We start from the raw sequence: 22,974 nt of genomic DNA, 5'->3' as shown, positions 1-22,974 counted from the left end.
TCCATACACATCCAACTCAAGATTGTTTCCTGTCAACAGTAGATTTGAAAACTCAATATGGATATCAATGTAGCTTACCAGAGGCAATAGGAGTGGTTCTAGCTCCAAGAGCTAACAAGAAATTAGGAATTTTCAGAATTAAGGATAATTTCTCAAAAGACAAGTCGATTAATGGAATGGAAAAGATACGTGGTCAATTCAGAAAGAACATAGACTGGGGAAATAATCACGAAGCAACAGACAGTGTCTGGTTTGAGGATTGCTATCATGTTCAAATGACAAAAGCAGATAATGATGAATTTTCAAAAATTGTAGATTTAAGATAAATTTATTATAAGTTGGTTACAGTGTCATTGAACATTTTCTTGTAATTCCAATAATTGCTTGGTTCATACAAGGTTTTCTTGCTAGCACTTTCCTCATTAACTATTAAAGGTTGCTTGTTCAATGTTCTAATGTCTCTTGTCATTTTAATTTCGATAGCAAAGAACACAATAAGAAGGAATAAGGTTAAAATTGCCTCAATAGTAACATGGAAAATAAAGTATTGACTTTCAGGAGTTTTGAATGCAAAGAATAGCATGCAATACACTGTAAACATAATAAGGGCAACAATACACAATTTGGAAATCAAGAGCATGGATCTTCTGTGAGCAACGTAATCTGTTTTGAATCCAAACAAGCATCCAAAACTATGTCTCACAACTGCAGGAGAAATAGTTTGGTCTGCACTGTCACTGAGATAGTATCCCTGACTTGTGATGAGATGCCTCTTCTTCTTGTGATGATGCTGAAGGAGTCTATGTGAATAAATTCTTCCAATGGTGAATCTCTCAACATAATACCTCAGAGTGAAATAAATAAAGGTCACCAGTAAGATAAATGGTGAAAATAAACTAAAGGTGAAAACAATAGCCATAATAAGGATCGAATAGGCATAGGAATACTCGAGAGAGAATGAATCTCCTTCGGCCCATTTCAATTTGTCTTTTGGTTTCATACTTCTGCTTATTCTGAGTTTCTTACTGACACTGCTGGTACACAATGTGAAAACCGAATAGAGAATCAATGATAAGAGAGGCATTAAAGTAAATGCCAGCCCATATAGTGTCTTATTCAATATAAAGTTGATGAACAGAGAGCCATTGTCAGACATGAATAAATTCTTAAAGACATTTGCCAAACTGTCTGGATTTGTGAAAAAGTTTGTTATGCCATCCAAAGTTGTTAAAACTAGAGTTGGTAGAATGAACACGTTGAGCCAGAGGAATATTGTTATTCTTCTGAGAATAGTTCTACTAAACTCACTGAATGTTTTCATATCCTCAAGTTTGGTCAACTGGTAAATGAATACTGGAATCAAAGCAGAGCTTGCCACCAACAATAATGAGGGAATATACTGGAATATAACAGACATCATTGGACCACCAACTTCAACAATCTTCTTAATAGTCTCTGTAACTGGTGGAATTGCAAAAAAGGTATCAATGGATGAAACAATAACTACGGGTGTTGTGAAAAATACAAATATGATCAGAATAACGATAAAGATTGTAATTTTCAAAATAACTGGCTTGATCCATGAATGTTGATACATTGTATAGAGAGTAGTCCAGAAGCAATCTCTTTGCTCATAATTGGTATTAGTGGCCCTCATTCTAATGCATGTTACTTTGGCATCTATTGGAAGTTGGTTTCTTTCTGCAGGAGTGAACAATTTTTCAATCTCTTGTCCATTATCATCAGTTTCCTTCATTTTGTAAACTTTGAATGTTCCCAATTTTGTAAACTTCTTGAGAGCATAAACGATTGAACTTCTAGAAGAGAAGACCACATAACCAATGCCACTTCCCTGAATGGAACTACTAATTCTGTTTGGATAATTACTGGAAAGTGTTAATTCTTCCTCTAAATCTTCAATTTCTGTATTCAAGTTTCTAATTTTCTCTTTTGTAAAGACGATTGCATCTTTGCTCTGAATTAGTTTTCTCTTGGAATCGCCATCATCTTGCTTCTGAAAGAAACACTTCTTCTTGGGTCTCGTATTCTTTGTTTCAAGTTGCCAATTGTAACCTTCAAGATTATCCAATTGAGTTTCAAATTTCTGTTGCAGCTTTTCTCTCTTTGCGAAATTAATAACATGATAGGATGAGAGAATATGTGGATTTGTTGGAGCATTCAAATCAGTTGCATTGTGACTGAATATCTTCTTCATCAATTGGTGAAAAAGCGCCTTATTTGTATAATGCTTGGGAATGTTGTGAATTTCCAATGTGAATGGAGATAGGGATTTGTAATTGAGATTTTCGTGAGGCGTTCCAAGGGACATGTTTTGAGTTTTCAAGGCAAATTCTGCTCCAAAGTAATGAGGCAAGTAAGGAGAGAAGGATCCATAGATTCCCTCTTGATCACAACCACAGTAATCATAATCTCTCAATGATTTATCCCTTGTGAAGAGAAGAAGCATTGCAAGAACGAGAGCAACCGTAATGACTGATAGAATTACATGTAGAATCAATATATCAGGTCTACCAATCACTGTATTAATTGAAGAAACGACAAGAAATTGATCTGATGATCCAACCTTTAGTCCAGTAACATTCTTGGAAAATTTCTCCTTCTGTGCTGGATCCAAATTTCCCTGATTGGTTATGTGAATTGGATACAGCAGGGCACTGAATAATACTAACATAATGGTAAAGACCCACCATAAAAGCTGATGGAATTTGATATATGTCAGAACATCTCTTCCATAATTTCTAATCACTCTCTTTTCCTCCTTGATGGCTGCACCGAACCATGACTTGTTTCTTCCATTAAATAGAGTTCTATAGATGATTAGAAAAGGTGCCTGAATCAAACTCTTTGTAATTCTCCAGAAAAAGACACTTCTCAAATACCAATCAGAGAGGCAATGATTGCTTAAATATTTTGCTCTCAAATCTTTAACTTCGAAAAAGGAAGAGTCATCTTCTACATGTTGGTCAACTGTTTTGGAAAGAGATTTTCCCTTGTTTGATTCATGATGTTCTCTTTCACTGTTTGATTCTTCACGAATCTCGTCTTCTTGATTGTTGTGATTGTTTTCAGAATCTCTTGTGTGTGACTGTTGTTCCACAAATAATTCATCCTCTCGTTTCAAACATTTGGCTATGAGTCTCTTCTTCTTTCTCACATTGAATATTGTGCAGTATCGAATGCAGCAAACATAGATGCTCATAACAATTACCAGTAAAATAACGTTTATAGCAATTGTTACAAAAACACCACCATTCTTGAAAAAGGGATTTGACTCCAATTGTTCTATGAAACCAGATCCTCCTGAAGACATTTTTTCTAGTGATGATTGATTATGCTAATTGATTCACCAGTAAAAGATTAGCACCAGTTTCGTATATTTTCCAAATTGGGTAAACTTCTACAACATGAAATTTCTAAACGTGTTGTGGTCTTGGTAAAATGGACCAACTGGATTTGAGTTAATGAATATTTAGAATGAAGTTAAAAACTTACCTCTATTTTCAATTTCTGCCGGTAGCATTTTGTGAAGATGAATGGCGACCTTCTCAGCAGTAGAAGTACTGTCAAGGCCATATTTTCCTTTAGAATAATCATATTGAACAACGTAGGCAAATAATGAACCATCTTGACTGAACTTTCCAACACCTACCTCTCTTGCTGTGTTAGGAGTGGTGTAGATTTTTTGCTTGGAATCCTTATCCCAAAAGTATGCCTTCTTATCAGCTCCAGTTGTAGAAAATGTGCCATGCAAAGGGTTAAAATCTATTGAATTTGGTGCAAACACATCGTTGGCAGTTCTGTGACATTTGAAAATGAAATTACTGGACACATTCTTGCTGTCCATATGGTGAATGGCAGCTCTTCCCTCAATTGTTGATATAATAAACCCAAATCTGTCAGAAAAGAATTTGAGACAATGTTTTTGAGTTTCACATTTCAGATTACTTTTCCAAATCTTGACAGGTATATGAGGCATTGTCAAGTCAAAGAGGATAATATTTCTTGGTGCTGTAGTAATGATAAGAAGAGGAAAATGTACATCCATTGCATGAACTGTTCCTTTCAAATCCAATTGTAGCAGTGGTTGACAACTATCATCATTAATATCCCAATATTTAAGAAAACCATCCCACGATGCACTCGCAACACATCCAATTTCTTCAATATAGAAAACATGATTTACAGCATCATTGTGTCTTCCAATTATTCTATTATTCACATGCATTAAATTGCTCTTGTCAACAAGTACTTTCTTTGAAGCTAAAAACTTTTTAAAACTGGTCTTTTCCACACTCTCCGAATCATCAGTTTCATCCATTTGCTGTAAGCTATTCGAATCACAAAGTTTCCAATACTCTGCCTGATCTGATCCCAAAAAATCCATATAAACTGCTCTCTCCTCTCTCGATTTTAAATCATACAAGAAATTACTTCCCGAATTACTAGCAATATCATCAGAGCAATCAACAATATTTGACTTGATCAATTGTTGTACCGATTTGAAAGGATAATGAACACGAACAGTTCCATCCGTATTAGCACTATAGACAGCACCACTCGATCTATCCACATCAAAGTACAACACTCCAACATCTTCCTCCTCACTTGTTTTAAATTGAAACAAGAAGGAGGAGTGTAATTTAGTACCCTTGGTTGCTCCACCAATTTTAAAACAACAAATAGTTCCATCATAGTGAGAAGACAATAAATAGTGATAATCATCGGGTTCATCACCAAAATGATCATCATTGATCACCACTGCATCCATACTCCTCGTAGAAACTACCCTCCGATCAAAATTTACAAATTGAAGATGGCTAACCTCGACAAGATCCTGTATGGATTGTGGAAATTGGAGTGTGTGTTCGACCATTTTTTTTTCTTGTGTTTTGAAGAAGATTTTTGTTTTTTACAATGAAAATTTGGAAATAAATATATTTATGTATTTAATAGTTATTACAATAAAAGTGTTAAAGACCTCTTAAATAGTAAACAGTTCATCCCAATAATATACCTCTAAATTGTCCATTTAAAAATACTCAACCCAATTTACATGTAGTTCTCAATAGGCGAACATAAAAGCAGCTGCATTCCATTGCATTGTGGTTCGTTATTATAAGCACCACTCAACTGTTGTAGCTTATTTATCTCCACTGTTGTGTGCATTCGATTTTATCTAAATAAAAAAAGAGGAGAGGTCCATTTCATTGAGACACAAACTCTTAGAAGAAGGAGCACATTTATTAAAACACTCTCTGTGAGTCTCTTATTACTTCTTTGAAAAAGCATTCCGCTGAAGGTCAGAGCCTTATTCTCCCATTGCATTCCCTATTAGAAGAGGAGAATCATCAAGAAGAAGTAATATTACTATTGAACATATTAATAGCCCAAGAGACATTGTTGAACCAACATCAACATCCATACAAGTCAAGAATAACAGCTTTAAAAAGCAGCAGCAAAAAAGTGCCTCACTATCAGCAAGAACATTCTTTATGTATTGTGTGATGGAAGCGCTTTGAGTTTATCATCTTTTCAAATATGAGTGGACAACAATCCTTAATCAACCTCCTAATAAGAAAAAACATCACCCAGTGGATGAAGCCAGAATTACCTTCAATACTTCACTGACAAATAATGGAGGAATGGTTCTAGAAGATGTTCAATTCCATGCCCCTGTTGTAGTTGAAAAGAAGAGAGGAAGTTTAAGTCTTGAGGGTTCTTCTATCGATATTGCTCCTCCTCAGAAAGAGACAATATCAAGAAGAGCTCTAATTCAACAACAACAACAGCAACAATATGGAAATAATCAAGACTCTCCCAGAAATTCCCTCGATACGTCTTCTTCTTACTTTCCTGGTGATAGTTCAGTGTCAAGCTCTCAAGTAGTCAGAATCAATACTGGAAATGTGTTTTCTCCTTCTAAAAGGGAAGCCATTTCGAATATTGTTCAGAGTCAGCAGGATCCATCTGTTAAGAAGATTACCTATGATATTGTAATGCCTTCAATGAGTTTTTATCAAATCGAAAATAAGGAAGCATTCGATCAGCATTACAGGTCTGTATCACCCACACCTTTAAACTCGAGCAACAAATCAAGTCAAATAAGGCCACCCAAATATGAGGCCCATCTCCAATCCATGGATATTCGAAATGATAGAAATAATTTAGAGACATTGAATAATTCTCTAGAAATTGAAAAGGCCAACATTAGATCTGTAAATAATAGCATTGTGAGTTCTGTTGCCAACTCACAAGTTTTGTCATCTCCAATACATCACCCCCAAACAAGATTACCCAACATTCATCAAAAGAAAGATATTGTCTTTGACAAACATAATAATACCCTTTCACTAGCTCATGACAATCATCAAAGGACGATTAACAGTGCAATTTTAAACACAACACTTGAACGAGAACATTACCATCACATGCCTCAAGGTAAACCCAATACTACACCCACAATATCATGTACAGCTCTCAGTGGTTTCATATTTTCAAAAGTGCATGGTGTTCAAAACATTTCTCCTCATTCCTATTCAAAACGATACAATCCAACAACTCATACACCAACAGCCAAAAAGCCCTTCTTCCATGGAAATACTAAGAAACCATACAATGGTCTTGTGGAGATTTCCAGTTTTGCCAAAACGAGAAAAAAACCTCATGTCGATCCAGATGTGATTGTAAGGTAGAGTGTGAAATGAAAAATAAATTAACTTTCAAAAATGCTTTATTGAGTTGTAGCAGCAATTTTTGACTTTGGTTGATAAAAGTGATAGGTCAAACCACTAGAATCTCTAATTGGTTGCTTCTCTCTGTCAAAGTTGTGGAACTTCCAACCACTAGATGTAGACATCTTACATGGTTTGGAAATACCTTGTGGAGCCTTTGGGGTGTTTGAAACGAACTGAATTTGAGGAGTAGGTGTTGATTTTTTGGTTGCTGGCAATTCATATCCACTGTCACAAAAGGTAATTTGTTTGTTAGGATTGTCTGGTTGCTTAGGTTTTGAGTGGGTTTGAACATTTGAAACACCACTATTTGAGTGGTGGATAGCTTGAGATTTGCTTCTAGATGGAATAGAAGTTTGTGAAGAACTTTCACTTAAATCGGAGGCAGTAGATTGTACTGTCTCTTTTGATTCAACCCTAATCAAGGAAGGAAAAACTTCATTTCTCAAATTGGAAGGTAAAATTGGTTTTTGAGATGATTTGTTTTTAGAAGGTCTTCTAAGGGATTTTTTAGACTTGTCAGCAATGCTCTTATCTTGGATTGGTGGAATGTAGTGAGGCAATAAGGAAGAGGGATTGTTTGGTTGAGTCATCAATAGAGGAGATGGAATAACAATACCATTCAAAGTATCCATATTATGTTGAGGTTGTGAATACAAGAAGGCATTGGTGACTTCTTCATCATCCATGAATGGATCTTCAGAATGCAAGATAATTGGTGTGAAACTATCAAACATATCTTGAGAATCCATATCTTCAAGTTGATAAGAGTCAAAAGCACTAGCAGAATAGTTAACTCTATCACTACAATATTCAGTGATTTCTTCCTCCTTCAAGAAGACATCATCTTCGTCAATGGATTGGTCAACTTGAGAAGTGTTAGAGTTTTCAGGGAATAATGGATAAGTTTCACTATTCACACTAGAGCTACTAGGAGTCTTCAATCTTTGTGAATAATCAAAACCAGTATTGGTATCGATAGAAAGATTTGAAGTCTGAGCTGGAAGTGAGGTAGGACTTGATGACTTTTTGGTATTGTTCATTGGCTTTCTAAGTCTTCTAAGCTTTGAACGTTGTGGTTGAGTTGTGGTACCACTTGTTGGGATCTTTACAGAATTCACACCTTCTGTCGGAGGGGAAAATTGAGGAACGGAATTTGAAACTCCAATGGATTCGGATTTTTTGTGAGAAAGTGAGGATAGATTTTTTGTAGGATGCAAGTCAATTGTTCTTCTATCAAAACTTTGGTTGTTGGTAACTCTACGCTTTGGTTGCTGTTTTGTAAGTAATTCGGAGGAAAGATTGGGGAAATAAGCTGCATTGGTGGGAGGATTGTCAGTAGTTTCTTGACGGAAAGTGTTGATAATTGGTGGTAAAAGGGATGGATTGGGACAAAAATCAATACAATTGGAGAAGGAAGGTAAACTGTCACTTGTAAAATCAAAATTTGATGGTGTCATTGTTAGAAAATCCAAATCGGATGTACCTTCTTCTACAACTTCAATAGTAAGTGAGGAAGACATTTCAATGTTGATGATTTTTTCAATTAATTGTGTGGTCTAAGATATTTTGTGATAATATTATGCAAAATCCTAGTTGATGAGTAATGACTTGATTTTAGAAAAATGGGTAATGAATTGTTGTTTCAATTGTGTTGTTGTTGATGATTGAATATTGTGTATGTTATCGTATTAAATATGATGTTGTTTCGTGTAATTGAATAGTAGTAATAATTACTAGAGAGAGATGTGAATGATATATGGGAATTGTATAATGCAGCCTTACAAAGAGCAAAAAAAGGAGAGAAATTTCAGCAACCAAACAAACAACAAATGCAGCGTTGAGCTCAACAACACACACCTAGAGTGAGGAAGTTTAAAGCAAGGTAATCGATCCTACAGAACCGTGAGGAACGTTTATTAATTTTTTATACTTGGTTTCCATCATGACGAAGAGCAGACTTGAATTTATGAGTGAAGCGCAAAAAATCAGCAGACCTCAGGCAAAACGGCGACGCTAACAATAGGCTTGAAGATTCTTTGTGCACTTGTATCTCATCACTTTTGTATAAAACACCAAAATTGATGTATTGTCCGCTATACATTAAAAAGTCGACAATACCATTCTAAAATCGAACGTATTTCAACGGTAATTGAAAGCAAATTAGAGAGAAACTTTGTCAACAATCGGTACGTTAAGGTTGTTGAATTGTAGTTGTTTTTATTTATAAAGGTTTGGTGTTTGATGGAATTTTGTTCAAGAGGCAATTTTTTCATAGTCATTGTTGGATTGAATTCTAAATCGAGTTTGAACGTTTTTGAAATCCAAGTTGCTTAAGGTTCTAGAATTTAAGGAAGTTCAAATTCCAATTGAAAAGACCAACAAATTAAGAATTTCAGTTTGATTTCAACATTGAATACCATAGAATACCATGGAACATGTGAAGTTATAAGGTGTTACAAAATATTTTTCCACAGTTTTTCCCTAGTTAACGAATATCATTTGAATTTAATTACATTTGAACAAAACAAAGACAAATGAACATGATCAAATATCCAATGTACGCAGAAAGTTGCGAATTGGCTTGAGAAAGAACAATAGTACTATTCTTTGGAATAATTACTGATGAGCTAGTGGTAGGAGTTGGAGTTTTCACATTGATCGACATGTAAATTGGATAGTGATCACTTACAGTGGCGGCATAGGTTGTGTTAAAACCATACTCACTATCAAATCTGAAAATGCCAACATTGGAATATTCAAAACCGTCTCCAGTAGTAATATTTCTCTTGGCAGCATTTTGGAAAATAACAAAACGATCATATGGACATGAGGAAACAGCAACAGTTGTATCCGCTTGATCTGATATGAGCCATGAAAATCTGGTGTCAGTTCTGAGAGCTACTTGTGACCATTGAGAATTGGAAACATATGAGCAACCTGCATTGAAATCGCCTGAAAGAATAACATTAGGATAAAATGTTTCACTCGAATATGAATCAGTAACATTGACCAATTTAGACATTTCATCAACAGCAGCTTCTGGCTTAATATGGCATCCTGTAATTGCAAATTGAGGAGAGTTTGAAACAACTGCTGATTGGAACACAAATCTATATATTAAATTTCATTCCAATTTCAAATAAATTGAATCATTTCCAAATTATTAATATTGATATAACAGACCACATTCGTCGACTCAATAAACACACAAGTCCAAAATCAATACACTTACGTATAAGGTGGTCTCTCAAACCAATCATTTGTATCAATATATTGCAATGTCTTGACAAATTTCACCTTCTCTGGATTATATAAGAATGCATATTGTTCCTTACTCGATGTTCTTCCCAATCTTTCACTCAATTGAAAATCATATCTATAATTTTTCACATAATTATTTAATTGTGATGTAAAACTTTGAATGGTGGTATTGGAACTATCTCTCACCTCCATCACAAATATCAAATCATATTGTGAAACAATTCTCATCAGAACATCCACAACATCGGTTTTTTGAAGTTTTGTTTGTCCGAATACTTGAATATTAAAGGAGGCATATTTAATGGTGGTTTGTCCACATTCTACCATCATCATTACCTGACTGAGCATGTGGATGCAAATTATCAACACCATTGCACAGCTGAGAGGATTTCGTGTTAGTTTATTTGCCGACATTTTTTTTAACAGATGATTTGTGAAACGGCTTTGTGGTCTTAATGATGTAAATGAAAGCTATTCTGTTTATTGGAGAAAACTTGCTCACATGATAAAGAAGTTGTGCTGTTGTTATCTGTGGTGAGGATGAATGTTGGCAAATAACTGGAAGAGCTCTAGAGGATTTTTCATATTTCTCATCATGGTTCTAGGAGTTTTGATATTGGATTGACCACGTTCGCCGAATGGATAGGGAGAGAATTCAGATTTTCCTAGATCTGCTTCTGATAATCGACGTGATTTTCCTAGACGATTAAGAATGTGTCTTCGAGGAGAGACCAGAGCTTCTAATTTATCCTGACTCATGCTACCAACTACACTGGCCACACCAATGACATCTCCCATATTGCACAAGATTACATCTAGATATTCTTTAGATCGTCTAAATTCTCTGAAACATTCCAATTTCAATTGTAAATTAATAACACTGATAATCTCTCTAAAAATTTCAACAAATTCTTCCTCGGTCACTAGAATGTCAGTATATAATGTATAGGGAATTTTTTTAACTCCTGCACCTTCTACATAAACTTCTCTATTTAAAAATTCTAGTTTTTCATTCTTTAGCTTTTCGAAAAGATCCAAAACTTTTTGTCGTTGTCTCTTGCTCAAATTCAATTCTTTGGGTGAATGTTCGAGAATGAACTTATTTACAAGATTGTCAATATGATACAAATTAAATCCGAAAAATACATGAGGTTGTTGGGATGGTTGTGAAATGATTGATTGTTGAATTGTTTGCAATTTTTGTTGTTTGTATCTCATTAAAATTTCAGAGGTTGAAATGAGGGACTTATCCTCAATAGTGGACGATTGTTTGGAGAGTTTGTTCTTGGAAATCACCTTTTTGAGAGTACCAATCGAGGAGATGGAAGAGGAGAAATGAGGCACTGATGATTGACTTTCAAAAGTAGAATCGTACAATGATGAGCTACCAATAAAACTGCTACTTGAAGGAGGAGATAAACATCTACCCAATTGATTGTCTCCATTATCAGGCAATGAGACAGAGAATGGTGTATTTTCATGGATATGAGCATTGGAGCTTGGTGATGTACATTTTGGAAGAACGGAGGCATTATCCTATATATATTTGCATAAAAATTAAATAGTTCAATTAACATATTCAATAAATTTCAAGAAAATAAATCATTCGAATAGATAGATATTAATATCACTCAAATATCGATGAAACTTACCTGATAGAGACGAATGGTTTCTTGTAGAAATTCAATTTGTTCAGAATGAGAATGTTTCTGGATGAATGCAAAGAAAATTTCTCTTCCATTTTCTGAATCCATTAATTGTCTAAATTCATCATCAGTTGTATCTAGATATTCAGGAGCATCGTCAATTCCGCTTCCCAAAGTCAATCTTTGAAATGAAACTCGTGGTGAGGTTGCAGATTTGGGTGATTCTGGATTGAGTCCAGAAAATGGTGACCCATTATCACTCAAAACTGAACCATTTGGTGTGAGAAGGGAATTACTGGCACTTGGACTGGATGAAATTGTATTGAATAAAGAAATTTTTGGTACATCCAATTGATTGGAAGCTGACTTGGATCTGTTTCTACTCCTATTGAACAAATTATTGGTTTTGATTGATAAATCCTCTTCATAATTCGAAAAACTATTCGAAAGTGATTTCTTTTTCTTTGAATTTGCAACTCTAGGTGAAGCTTCCAATTCAGCTCTCGTCTCATCAAATAATGAATCAATGGGAGGTTGAGATTTGGGCTGTTGTGAGCTACCTCCTCCAACACTTCCACCACTTGTAGCCTTTACATTCGTAATCATTGAAAGAAAGGATCCTCTCTTCTTTGCCTTCTTATTACTTCCAGAAAGTGAAGAAGATGAGCTATTAGTTCCTGGAGAGGATGGTGTTGTTGGAGTAGTAGTCGTGAATGAATTCTGCTGAGTAATTATTGTTGTATGGTTGCTATTGTTATTATTGGCACCATTCGAATAGTTTCCCATATTCAAAGACGAACCATTATATAGAGAATAAACTGAGGAGAATGAGCTTGTTCGAGAAGAGGGCGACAAGGAAGACGTTGTTGTAGTGGTTGGACTCGTAACTCCAAGATTATGATGATTCTGGTGGTGATGATTTGGCATGCCATTAAGAGGTGAAGTAGGTGGAGAGAGTGTATAATCTGTCATGGTGTTGGCAGTTGTCGTATGTTGTTGAACACTCAATAGAGTTGGATCATCCTCCACGACCATGAATGAAGTGGCTCGTTTCGTCTGTGCTTGTTGTTCAAAACTATTTGAAGATGATGATAGAGATGCTGATGTTGATGATGACGAATTATTATTATGATTGTTTGTTGTTGGAGGAGAGGAAGAACGTGGACTTAGAAAACCTCGTGAAAGTTTCCTCTTAAAACTTTCAAAGAGTGTTCTTGGTGTGGTTTGACCTCGAGAGGAAGAGGATGAAGATGTTGTTGTTGATGGTGGAGCATCTTGAGTGGATATTGATGAAGATGAATTGGAGAGTTTCTGAAGGGAGAGGGAGGGTATATGAGGCATTGAAAAGGTTTTATGAGGAGGAGGTGGTGTAGTTGTTGGTTGGTGAGTCGGTGAGGAAGAGGTTGAAACTCCTTCCTTGTTATTGTTGTTCATCATTAATTGTTGTGTGAGACTTTCTCAATCTACTCTCACAAGAGAATCACAGGAATGCACCAAGGTAGTGTTGATGAAATATTGCCACACCCAATTAACTGTATTATTGAGACTCAAAGGTTTGCGTTTTTGAAGAAAAATTCAGAGGTTGATGAAAGTTATTTTTTAATTAATTGAAAAAGTGTATTTGTGTTGACAGCAGTACGGATTTACTTGAGAACAGATAGCAAGATATTTATTTGGAAAGGGTGGCTGAAAAGAGATATTCTGCACAAAAAAAGTAGAAAGGTTGCTGAATTGGAATGAATTAATTTAACATTAAAATTTGCCTCCCTTGGGAATCGAACCCAAGACCTCTGTCTTACTAGGACAGCGCTACTGCCAACTGAGCTAGGAAGGCTTCACAATGGGGATAAAAATTATCTTAATTTTAGTTGGATTTCAACACATTTCATTTTCCATTATTTTCATAATTCATTTAAATCTATTGCAGCAACGTTCACAAATATTTTTCTTTGCTAGTTTTGACAATATTTAAAGCTGGCTTTACTTTTCACCTTATTTATCATCTCATTCTCCATTTGGACATCTTTATAAACCATCTATTTAAAGTTTCAATTAAAAGAAAAAGCAACAGAATAACGACAATGTATCACAATAACTCTAATCTGAACAACGCCATCCATTATCTACATACCGGTATGTATTCATGTCAATAACATTCTGACCTTTCTTTGAAGGCTTGTTTTCATCAACTAATGATGACAGTTTGTTGCTATCCGAGAAGACATTTCCAACATTGTTCTCTCATCATAATGCTGTAAAACTAGTATCATCCTCATCAAATTCACCAACCCTCCTCCAAAAGTTTTTCAATATAAAGAGCCAATTCTCTAATCATCAGCATCATGAAGAAATACAAAATCAAGTTACTTGTCCTTTGACTTCCTCTCAATGGTTAAAAAGAAGATAGAAATACCGATACTTGTTTTAAAAAGTATTCTCAATCACAAACCAAGCAAAAGAAGATGGCCCGATTAATAGTACCAATAGCTGTGAAATAGTCTGTCTTATTGCTTGAATCATTAATATCTTGTCGGCGTTTCTTTTCAACCAGAAAAATTGTCATCACACAACAACTACCCAAGATCATCAAAACTGTACGAATAAACCAAGTGCTTGCTTGAATCACAAAACGACCAAGTAAACGGTCCACATATTTTGCAATCGATTTCAAGTGTCTGATATTATTATTATTATGCAATGGAACAGTACTACGTTATAAAGATTTTAGGGAGAGGTTCGGAAGGGTAAGTTGTTTTATTAATATCAAATGGCTAATCATCATAACTTATGTTAGACAAGTCGTTTTGGCTGAACACAAGAAAACAGAAGAACAAATAGCAATCAAGAGAATGGAATGGTCTTCATTGGATGAGGCCAATATTCATTTGAATGAAGCTCAAAAACTTCGGAATCTTTCTCATAGAAATGTGATAAAGTATTTGGGAGCCTTTCTTCATCAATACAGTAAAAAGGCAGAGACTTTATATGTCTGTTTGTGTATTGAATATTGTCCTGGAGGAGATTTGCAAAAGCTCATTACTACAACTTGTAAAAAGGAGAGAAAGATGAAGGAAAAGGATATAGTAAATTATGCAATTCAAATTGCTGAAGGATTGAATTATTTGCATGAAAATAATATAATACGTATGTATTTCTATTACTATTATTATTGGAATTTATTATACTTTTTATAGATCGAGATTTGTAAGTTTCGAATTAATTTAAAATTAATTTTTTTATTCTTTTAAATTTAATTCTAGAAAACCACAAAATATTCTAATAGACGCATCAGGAGTTTTAAAGATTGGAGATTTTGGAATTAGTAGAGTTTTGGATACACTATCAATGGCTAAAACCCAGTGTGGAACAATAGATTTTATGAGCTATGAAATGTTAAACAAGGAATTTTATGATCAGTCAACGGATATGTATTCATTTGGAGTGTAGGTTGTCTATTCATCTTCAATATTAATCATAAACTTGGATAGGATTCTTCTTCAAATGATGGCTGAAGGAAAACAAATGATGGTGTCAATGGAATTGCAGAAAAATCCAAACTTTTTCAATGAGATTGAACATTACTGTGTCGATACTATGGGATATTCTAGGGGTTTATTCAATTTGACCAAACTATTACTGAGCTATCAACCAAGGGACAGACCTAGTGCTGCAAAAACGATTAAAATTTTGGATCGAATCATGGAAAACTTTAGGGAAGATAATATCAAACTCTCATTACAAAGTTTCAATACTCTCAATCCAACTTCTTTAAAGTTAAATGTATTTGCCTTCCTCTCATTGGAAGATATGTATCATGTTGCATTGTGTTGCAAGGAATTTTTCAAGATTTGGGAAGAGGAATGGTTTAAAAACTTTGTTACATCAACAAGTATTGGAAAGGAAATAACCAACTCAAACGCAGCAGGCACAAAATCAAGAAAATCTAGGAGTAACAGTACCAAATCGCGTGCATCATCAGACATTGCCAAGATTGGAAATGGATTGTTCGACAATAACATATTCAAAACTCAGGTCTATAATTATGTAAAAATTCACAAACCACGAACAAGAAGAGATAGAAATAAGCGAGGTAAAAATGTAGTTTCAGAGATTCATCCTGGTCAAATTGAGGAGGCTGCCAAATTTTTGGTTAATGTTGTCAAACATTCTGATAACAATCCACTCCAGAAGCTATTCATTGAAGCCAAATTGACTAACAGTACTGGTACTGGAAGCTCAAAATCCACAAGCACATCTACTGCTGAGGATTCACCAGCATTGATCATTCCCACTACTAATAATTCACCCTTTCTGAATTGGAATTCTCTTTTAAAGCATATTTTTAATGTGGAATCAATAAGTGAGATTGCAGAAGATGCTCTCTTATTTCTCTGTACTCTATTACTAAAATATGGAATCAAATATGGCAGAGTATATGTCAATATTCACTACTCACTCGCCAATCAGGACAAGGAAATTCAAGCTATTTCTATATGGCAAGATCCCTACAATACGAAAGGTATTGGTTTATGGAGAATGTTAAAGCTTGGAATTTTAAAATCACCCAAGAGTCTGTAAGTAATCCCATAAGCTTCAATTTCATTAACGTACCTATTATTAAGAAAACTTAAATCCATGTACAGATGTATCAAATGTGCTGAGAGTATGGAAGAATATCACAACTCTCTCATTTCCTCGCCTCATAAACCTCACTGGACACTATTGGCACTTGCTGTTAAACCTAAATTGAGAAAGAAAGGACTTGGCAATGAAGTGCTCATGCCAATAATCAAATCGTCTGATGAGGCTTCTCTTCCAATTTATACTTTTGTTTACAAGGATGAAGGTTACTCCTCTGTGGTTGATTTTCTCAAAAAACATGGATTTGAAGTACGGGATGAGCACAAGCCAGAACAAGGCCCTTCACTAGTTGGCCTTATTCGATATGGCAGTTAATCAATTCTGATATTTTCACTCACACTACGGAACAGTAGTAACACGGAAGTCATGAGGAAAATCTTTTCAAATTATTTGACCTTCAATAACTCCTCTTTAACTCCTCGACACTGTAGTGGAGGAGAAACTTGGAATTTCAAAACTGAAAGCAACCATTTGTCCACACTCAGGCCATTCAACTCCTGTCTCTTCAATTGTTTGATCAAGATGATACTCCTTGAAAATGACCGAATAATATTCATTATTCAATAAGGAGGGAACCAGAAGCAAATATTTACTTATTCATGCTGGCAATCTACAAGTGTTATCATTGATGATGCATCACAGAATGAAGGAAGCATAATTAGAGTTTTAAACTTCCCATGCGGACTTCTGCTATTTATTTGAGGTCCATGGTCTCTATTTTAAAAATCAAGTTTACTATTTAACAAAAAAAAGGATCCTCATCTCAACACTCGTTGTCCTCTTCCTAATATTAGTTTGTAGATTCTATTGCATCCCTGTTGCATCATTGCTCATTACATATCGTAAAATGTCTCATAGACACTATTATTACTCTAAGAGTACCATTCTGTTAAAGTTCTCATCATCATGGAAGATGATGACAATCATGATGATGTTTGCCATTGTCTTGATGATGTGTGCTGGTAATGCACACTCCGAAGTAGTTGTTGCCTCCACTACTTCTAACAGCAATACTGCTTCCGGACTTTCTGTTGCAAGTGTTGCTGCTTCTGTTGATGGTTCTATTGTTAGTGGAAGTGCTTCCACCAATATGACATCATCAGGAGAATCTGATAATACGGTTGGTCTTTCCCAATCTTCTCATTCTCGTAAAGTTCTAGTTACTGGAAGTGCTGGATTTATTGGCTTTCATCTTGCTGAAAAGCTTGCAAAGGAAGAGTTTGCCTATTGGAACAATTTTATGGCAACTCTTGTCAATGAAACAAAGGGCAATATTGAACAAATTGATTTGGCATTGAATAATGTTGAACGTAGTGTCATGATTGGTCTTGATAATTTCAATGACTACTACTCAACTGACTTGAAATACATGAGAAAGAAACAATTGGAAAAGACTGTTAGAGAAATCAATCAAAATTTGATTGAACAAGCGAGTACAATTTTGAGAAAAGAAGAAGCAGACATTAAGCCATTCATTGATTTTCAAGTCATTGAGGGAGATGTATGCAATACTTCAATTTTGAGTGAAATTTTCGAGAAATACACCTTTACACATGTTCTCCATCTTGCTGCCCAAGCTGGTGTAAGATATTCCCTTAAAAATCCCCAAACCTACATTAGAAATAACATTCTCTGTCAAATAGAATTGTTGGAAACTAGTGTTAAATACCAAAAAACTAATCCTCCAGTTTTTGCCTATGCCTCCAGTTCAAGCGTTTATGGAAACATTCAAGAATTTGATCCATCTGCATTCCATGAACAAATGAACATTAACAAACCTACCAATGTATATAGCGCCTCCAAGATATCCCAAGAATTATTTGCTGAAACTTATAACTACCTTTACGGTATTCCAGTTATTGGATTGAGATTCTTTACTGTTTATGGCCCTTATGGAAGACCAGATATGGCTCTTTTCAGTTGGGTTGATCAAATTGTTAAGGGTAAGCCAATTACTCTTTACACTCTCGAAGGAAAAGAGTTAATGAGAGATTTTACCTATATTGATGATATTGTTAATGGTATTATCAATTCTATGAATTATGGAGATCGTGTTAAAAGAGAAGAAGGAAGAGCTGTTCATGATGTTTTCAATTTAGGTAACCATACTCCTGAGAAGGTTACTGATATGATCAAGTATATTGAAAAGGCTCTCGATAAGAAGGCCAAGATTAATCATGTAAAGAAACCACCAACTGATATGACCATTACCTTTGCTGACATTACACACAGTCAAGAATTACTCAATTTCCAACCAAAGACCAAACTCGAAGATGGTGTTCGTAAATTTGTTGATTGGTACTTGAAATACTATCACTTTTCCAATAATCAAGTAACAGACGATGTTATTTTTACCACTTACTTTGTTACAAAGGGTCATCCAGAAAGAGATGAACAATATGGTGACTCTTGTTTTGAGCCAATGAGAGAATGGTACGAATCGGTTCACAAACATAATCTTAGAGCTGTGGTTTTCTATGACGATGCCAAACTTTACACCAAGTGTGGTTTCAACAAGTTAACTTCATATAATGTAAGATTTGAACTCGTTCAATTGGGTGAGAGATCAACCAATGATGAGAGATTCTTCATTTATGAAAACTTCCTTCTTCAAGCTCAAAGAGAATCAACTAAAGGCCTCAGTCTTTTACCAAAGAGAGTTATAATGACTGATCTATTTGATATCAAGTTTAATAAGAATCCTTTCGAATATCTTTCTACCTTTGATGAATGTGATGGTGATGTATGTGAAAGTACTGACAAGCTCTTCTTTGGTTCAGAGCCAACCACTATTGGTTCATCCAAGTGGGCTCAACAAAAGCTTGCTCAATGCTCCATCACTATTGATGAAGTCAATGGATCATTCTACTATAACAAATCAGCTCCTTATCCACTTAATACCCTTTCTAAACATCAAACACCTCTAAATAGTATGCTTCTTAATCCTGGAATTGTTGGTGGAAATGTTGAAGTTGTAATGAACATGTTGGCTATTTACAATCAATTCATGAGAGCCTCACCAGTTCAATCCAACTGCAACACACCAGTTTTCAATATTTTAATGTATCAACATGAAGCTTTCCAAGCTGAAAGAAATGAAAATGGACTTTCTTCCCTCCTTGTTACCGGCCAACCATTACATACAATTTTCAAAGCATTCGATGAAAGTGATCAATACTACATCAAGCATAAATAAACACCATCCACTACTTTTTTAATTCAAGTAAATTTTTTAATTTATTACAATATCTACAATTTAGAGATGTGTTTGTATGCTATCAGATATAACAGTTCTACAAACTGGACATTGTTTTCCAGTAGATTTGACACTCTCAGCACATTCAGCGCAAACACAAAGATGTTTACAAGGTAAGAACAAGGTATTCTTTCTCTTATCTTGACAAACCACACAGAGTAGCTCAACATCTAGCAAGTCTTTCTCCTTACTATGGATTGTGTTTTGAGTATCTAGGAGAATACGTGACAACTCTTTCAATTGTTCCAGACTTAAATTATTGATATCTTGTTGATTGAGTGCAAGTCTTGTCTTTACATCTCTCAATTTTTCATTCTCTTTTAAGGTTATTTCATGTTGTTGTTTCAGTTTTTCGTTAGAGGATTGTAGCTCTGTAATTTCAATTTTCAATTTTTGAATTTCAGTATCTTTTTGCTTTTGGAGAGAATCATTCACTGATTGTTGTTCTATCACATCTAGAATTAACTTTTTCAATCCATCACAATGATTCAGCATGTCATTAGCAGAATCATTTACACTTCTTTGAGGTGTCTCATTCTCTATTAATTCGAGTTTCAAATCTTCTTTAATGAACTTGTCAATATTGAACTTGAATTCACTTGGACTTAAAACCTTGATGGTAGTGTCAGAATCTGAAGAAGACAAAGTTGGTAAATATTGTTCATGAGCATAATTCTTCAGCTCAAAAGCTTTGGTATTAGCTACTCCATTCTTTGTAAAATATGCTTTAGAACCAATTAACAAAACTCCAACACTATCTCCAAAAGAATACAATCCAATCAAATTCTCAGTATTATGTTGATTTCCAACATTATGAAAAACATATCCATCATCAGCATGATATCCAATCGATTCATCATACCAACCAACCATTCCTCTATCATAATTAGGTTTTGCCAATCCAATAGCAAATATTGGCTTTTTCTCAGAAACATGCTGAATAAATATTTCAAAATATCTCATCGGAATTCCCTTCTCCTGATTTTTCACCATCAAACCTTTCTGATAATATTGATTAAACTGTAAAATAAATCGATCATTATTATTCTTCAATCCCTTTCCACCAACATCTGTACAATAAACGTTCTGAACATTAGTCTGAACAAATCCCTTACAAAACTGCACATCAAGTCGAGTCATTTTTTTTTCTATTTTTACAATTTTTTCGCTTGCCAAATCAAAATCTGGTTTTACGTATCACGTTTCCTGTCACGTTTTTGAATGGACAAAGGGAATAAGGTTGATAATCTATTACTGTGGGGTTTATGTTTACAAAAAAATTTTTGAGTAAGTTTTACAGTTCAGTATTCGAAATTGTAAATAGTGAAAGTTAAAAGAGTTAATGGAGCATGGACTCAATCATGGTTGCATTTAGGTATGAAATTCTTCTTGCAAGTTGCCATTTTCATTTTAAGGATTGGTAAGAATGTGTGAATCACTCTGAATGTGAACCAGAATCCTCGTGATGCGTATTTCCAACACATCCATTAAGGATTGTTTTATTCCCAGTCCATTCCTGTCACTCATTTCTCACACTGCCATAAATGAAAATGATTTGCAGAATCTCATTGGATAACATAACATCTCAGAAATAAATACTAAAACGGCAGGTTATCCAAAGAGATTTAAGTATCCTTGGCCTCGAGGGTTCAAAATAGCAAATAGACCGCATTGAGGCTCTTAAGGTTAAGCGGAGACAAATCCATTTCCATAGTTATCTAATGATGTCTGGTATAAAGGTGGAGCACTTAACAAGTTTGGTTTATCAACTAGAGGTAAATAGAATAGTTTGTATCATTGATAATTCTCACACATTGAAAAAAACAACTGCACAGCGTACCATGACTAACCAATTCAACTTTGTTGGAAATCGAATTGTATCTTCTAGCCCAGTCCTGACTGTGCCAAACTCAAATCTCATGGTAGAATCAATATTTGAGAGTAACACCAATCAGAATTCAGTCATACAGCAAAGTTCATGTTGCATTCAAACTAGTTTTCTCCCTCTTTGCATTGAACCAACATTTCTCCAACTGGATATGGATGATTTTGTTAATACATTAGAACAAGAATATTATACCCACATGCCAATACAAGCATCAGTTGCTTCAACATTGAAGGTTCCCTCTCCAACTACTCCACTATTTAAATGTAAGTGGATGAAGACATTGTCAAATAGATCATCATCACAACCAGTCCCACAAATTGACTTTAGATCCATTTCCACCATTACTCAACATGATGATAATAGATTGTCAACAAGTCCATCTTCAGAATCTTCCTCTCCAAACCCAAATACTCATAATATTAAGTCTAATTCTTCTAACCTTAAATCACAATGTAAAACTACAATCTCAAAAACAAAAATTCAAAAGAAACGAAACTATCAACGAGTATTTCATACAATACCACCTAGAAATACTTGCTCTGAGAAGAAATCTGGGAGTTGGAAATTCCATCTAATGGATGCAGAGGAGGATGAGGAATATCCATCAAATTACAAATTTCATATCTATACTGGGCGAAATAATTCCAATACCTCTAATGATTCTAGTAATTCTAATAATTCCAAACAATAATACAATAGATTTTAATTGTCAATAGCAGACTGCCACCATGATCTTCTTCTTTCAATTTCCTGAGATTCTGAGCTAGTATAGTTTTTTTCAGTTATTACAGTTTTCACATTTCTAATAGTTAGGGAAAGTCTTGTTGTGTTTCTTGGAATTATTTGTCCAGCAGAAACATTAGCAGTCTGCATATTTATGCATTTCTCTGGATTAATTACATCCTGATCCACATCTCTAACACCATGAAAATAATCCGTATAGGCTTCTTTACAGAAAATCAAAAGTGATCTAGGCTCCAAAAATACACTTGCGAGTACAGATTCCTCATTTTCTTCTGTAGGTTTTTCAGTATAAAAATCAATTAGTGAAGTAGTCTTCAATGAAAGAACAAGAGCAATATCACTATAGAGTGGACCATCCTTGTGTGGTCTAATTCCCTTTCCACACTCGTACTCATTCAGTAATACTTGATTATAGTCATGGTTTTTAACTTGATCAGAAGGTATTTCAATAAACTTGTCAATTGAATGTCCCTTCTGATGTAATAATTTCCTAAAATCAGTGATATACTTTGGCAAACTCTCCTTATACATGCCATTTGGATGAGGAATGCCTCCCAAATTCTTGAGCCTTCTCTTACTCAAACAAACCCATCCCTTCTTCTCTCCAACATATGAAGAACTTGTATCATCCTTATAAATAGCTTCCACACATTTTTTCTCCTCTTCCTCAGTGATATAATCAGGAATATAATAGATAGCTTCCATTGGAGCCTTTGATAATTTATATTTTGATAAATCATTTAATTGATGATCATTCCGATCCTGAAAAATAGAGCAAGCCTT

The 22,974-nt window shown here is 34.7% G+C and overlaps 10 protein-coding genes and 1 non-coding gene across 11 annotated transcripts; 4 read left to right on the top strand and 7 right to left on the bottom strand.

Moving 5' to 3' along the window:
* Positions 1–303: 303 nt before the first annotated feature.
* Positions 304–3,414, bottom strand: NAEGRDRAFT_81314 (uncharacterized protein). The gene has a single exon (XM_002672050.1). The coding sequence runs from the start codon at positions 3,329–3,331 to the stop codon at positions 332–334; it is 3,000 nt and encodes a 999-aa protein (XP_002672096.1). The 5' UTR covers positions 3,332–3,414; the 3' UTR covers positions 304–331.
* A 76-nt stretch (positions 3,415–3,490) lies between these two features.
* Positions 3,491–4,894, bottom strand: NAEGRDRAFT_72834 (uncharacterized protein; the record flags this gene model as incomplete). Its single annotated transcript, XM_002672049.1, has 1 exon — positions 3,491–4,894. One exon carries the CDS (start codon positions 4,892–4,894, stop codon positions 3,491–3,493), a length of 1,404 nt encoding a protein of 467 aa, XP_002672095.1.
* A 769-nt stretch (positions 4,895–5,663) lies between these two features.
* Positions 5,664–6,713, top strand: NAEGRDRAFT_52464 (uncharacterized protein; the record flags this gene model as incomplete). The annotated part of the gene is made up of 1 exon (XM_002672101.1): positions 5,664–6,713. One exon carries the CDS (start codon positions 5,664–5,666, stop codon positions 6,711–6,713), a length of 1,050 nt encoding a protein of 349 aa, XP_002672147.1.
* A 16-nt stretch (positions 6,714–6,729) lies between these two features.
* On the bottom strand, positions 6,730–8,665 carry NAEGRDRAFT_81313 (uncharacterized protein). Its single transcript, XM_002672048.1, has one exon. It carries the CDS (start codon positions 8,273–8,275, stop codon positions 6,752–6,754), a length of 1,524 nt encoding a protein of 507 aa, XP_002672094.1. The 5' UTR covers positions 8,276–8,665; the 3' UTR covers positions 6,730–6,751.
* A 599-nt stretch (positions 8,666–9,264) lies between these two features.
* NAEGRDRAFT_72832 (uncharacterized protein) lies at positions 9,265–13,096 on the bottom strand (the record flags this gene model as incomplete). Its single annotated transcript, XM_002672047.1, has 4 exons — positions 9,265–9,865; positions 9,988–10,131; positions 10,576–11,552; positions 11,669–13,096. 4 exons carry the CDS (start codon positions 13,094–13,096, stop codon positions 9,265–9,267), a joined length of 3,150 nt encoding a protein of 1,049 aa, XP_002672093.1.
* Positions 13,097–13,422: 326 nt separating this feature from the next.
* NAEGRDRAFT_t610 lies at positions 13,423–13,496 on the bottom strand. Its single transcript has one exon. It is a non-coding gene; the product is annotated as a tRNA-Thr (tRNA).
* Positions 13,497–14,359: 863 nt separating this feature from the next.
* On the top strand, positions 14,360–16,618 carry NAEGRDRAFT_72831 (uncharacterized protein; the record flags this gene model as incomplete). Its single annotated transcript, XM_002672100.1, has 6 exons — positions 14,360–14,406; positions 14,457–14,806; positions 14,857–14,866; positions 14,923–15,105; positions 15,151–16,236; positions 16,285–16,618. 6 exons carry the CDS (start codon positions 14,360–14,362, stop codon positions 16,616–16,618), a joined length of 2,010 nt encoding a protein of 669 aa, XP_002672146.1.
* Positions 16,619–17,047: 429 nt separating this feature from the next.
* On the top strand, positions 17,048–19,522 carry NAEGRDRAFT_81312 (NAD-dependent epimerase). The gene has a single exon (XM_002672099.1). The coding sequence runs from the start codon at positions 17,151–17,153 to the stop codon at positions 19,497–19,499; it is 2,349 nt and encodes a 782-aa protein (XP_002672145.1). The 5' UTR covers positions 17,048–17,150; the 3' UTR covers positions 19,500–19,522.
* A 37-nt stretch (positions 19,523–19,559) lies between these two features.
* On the bottom strand, positions 19,560–20,699 carry NAEGRDRAFT_72829 (uncharacterized protein; the record flags this gene model as incomplete). Its single annotated transcript, XM_002672046.1, has 1 exon — positions 19,560–20,699. One exon carries the CDS (start codon positions 20,697–20,699, stop codon positions 19,560–19,562), a length of 1,140 nt encoding a protein of 379 aa, XP_002672092.1.
* Positions 20,700–21,400: 701 nt separating this feature from the next.
* Positions 21,401–22,138, top strand: NAEGRDRAFT_52460 (uncharacterized protein; the record flags this gene model as incomplete). The annotated part of the gene is made up of 1 exon (XM_002672098.1): positions 21,401–22,138. One exon carries the CDS (start codon positions 21,401–21,403, stop codon positions 22,136–22,138), a length of 738 nt encoding a protein of 245 aa, XP_002672144.1.
* Positions 22,139–22,149: 11 nt separating this feature from the next.
* NAEGRDRAFT_72828 (uncharacterized protein) lies at positions 22,150–22,896 on the bottom strand (the record flags this gene model as incomplete). The annotated part of the gene is made up of 1 exon (XM_002672045.1): positions 22,150–22,896. The coding sequence occupies one exon, from the start codon at positions 22,894–22,896 to the stop codon at positions 22,150–22,152; it is 747 nt and encodes a 248-aa protein (XP_002672091.1).
* Positions 22,897–22,974: the final 78 nt, after the last annotated feature.

This window comes from Naegleria gruberi (genome assembly GCF_000004985.1).
Source record: "Naegleria gruberi genomic scaffold NAEGRscaffold_56, whole genome shotgun sequence".
Classification (NCBI taxonomy): Eukaryota; Heterolobosea; class Eutetramitea; order Acrasida; family Naegleriidae; genus Naegleria; species Naegleria gruberi.
This window is presented reverse-complemented; position numbering and strand designations above follow the sequence as displayed.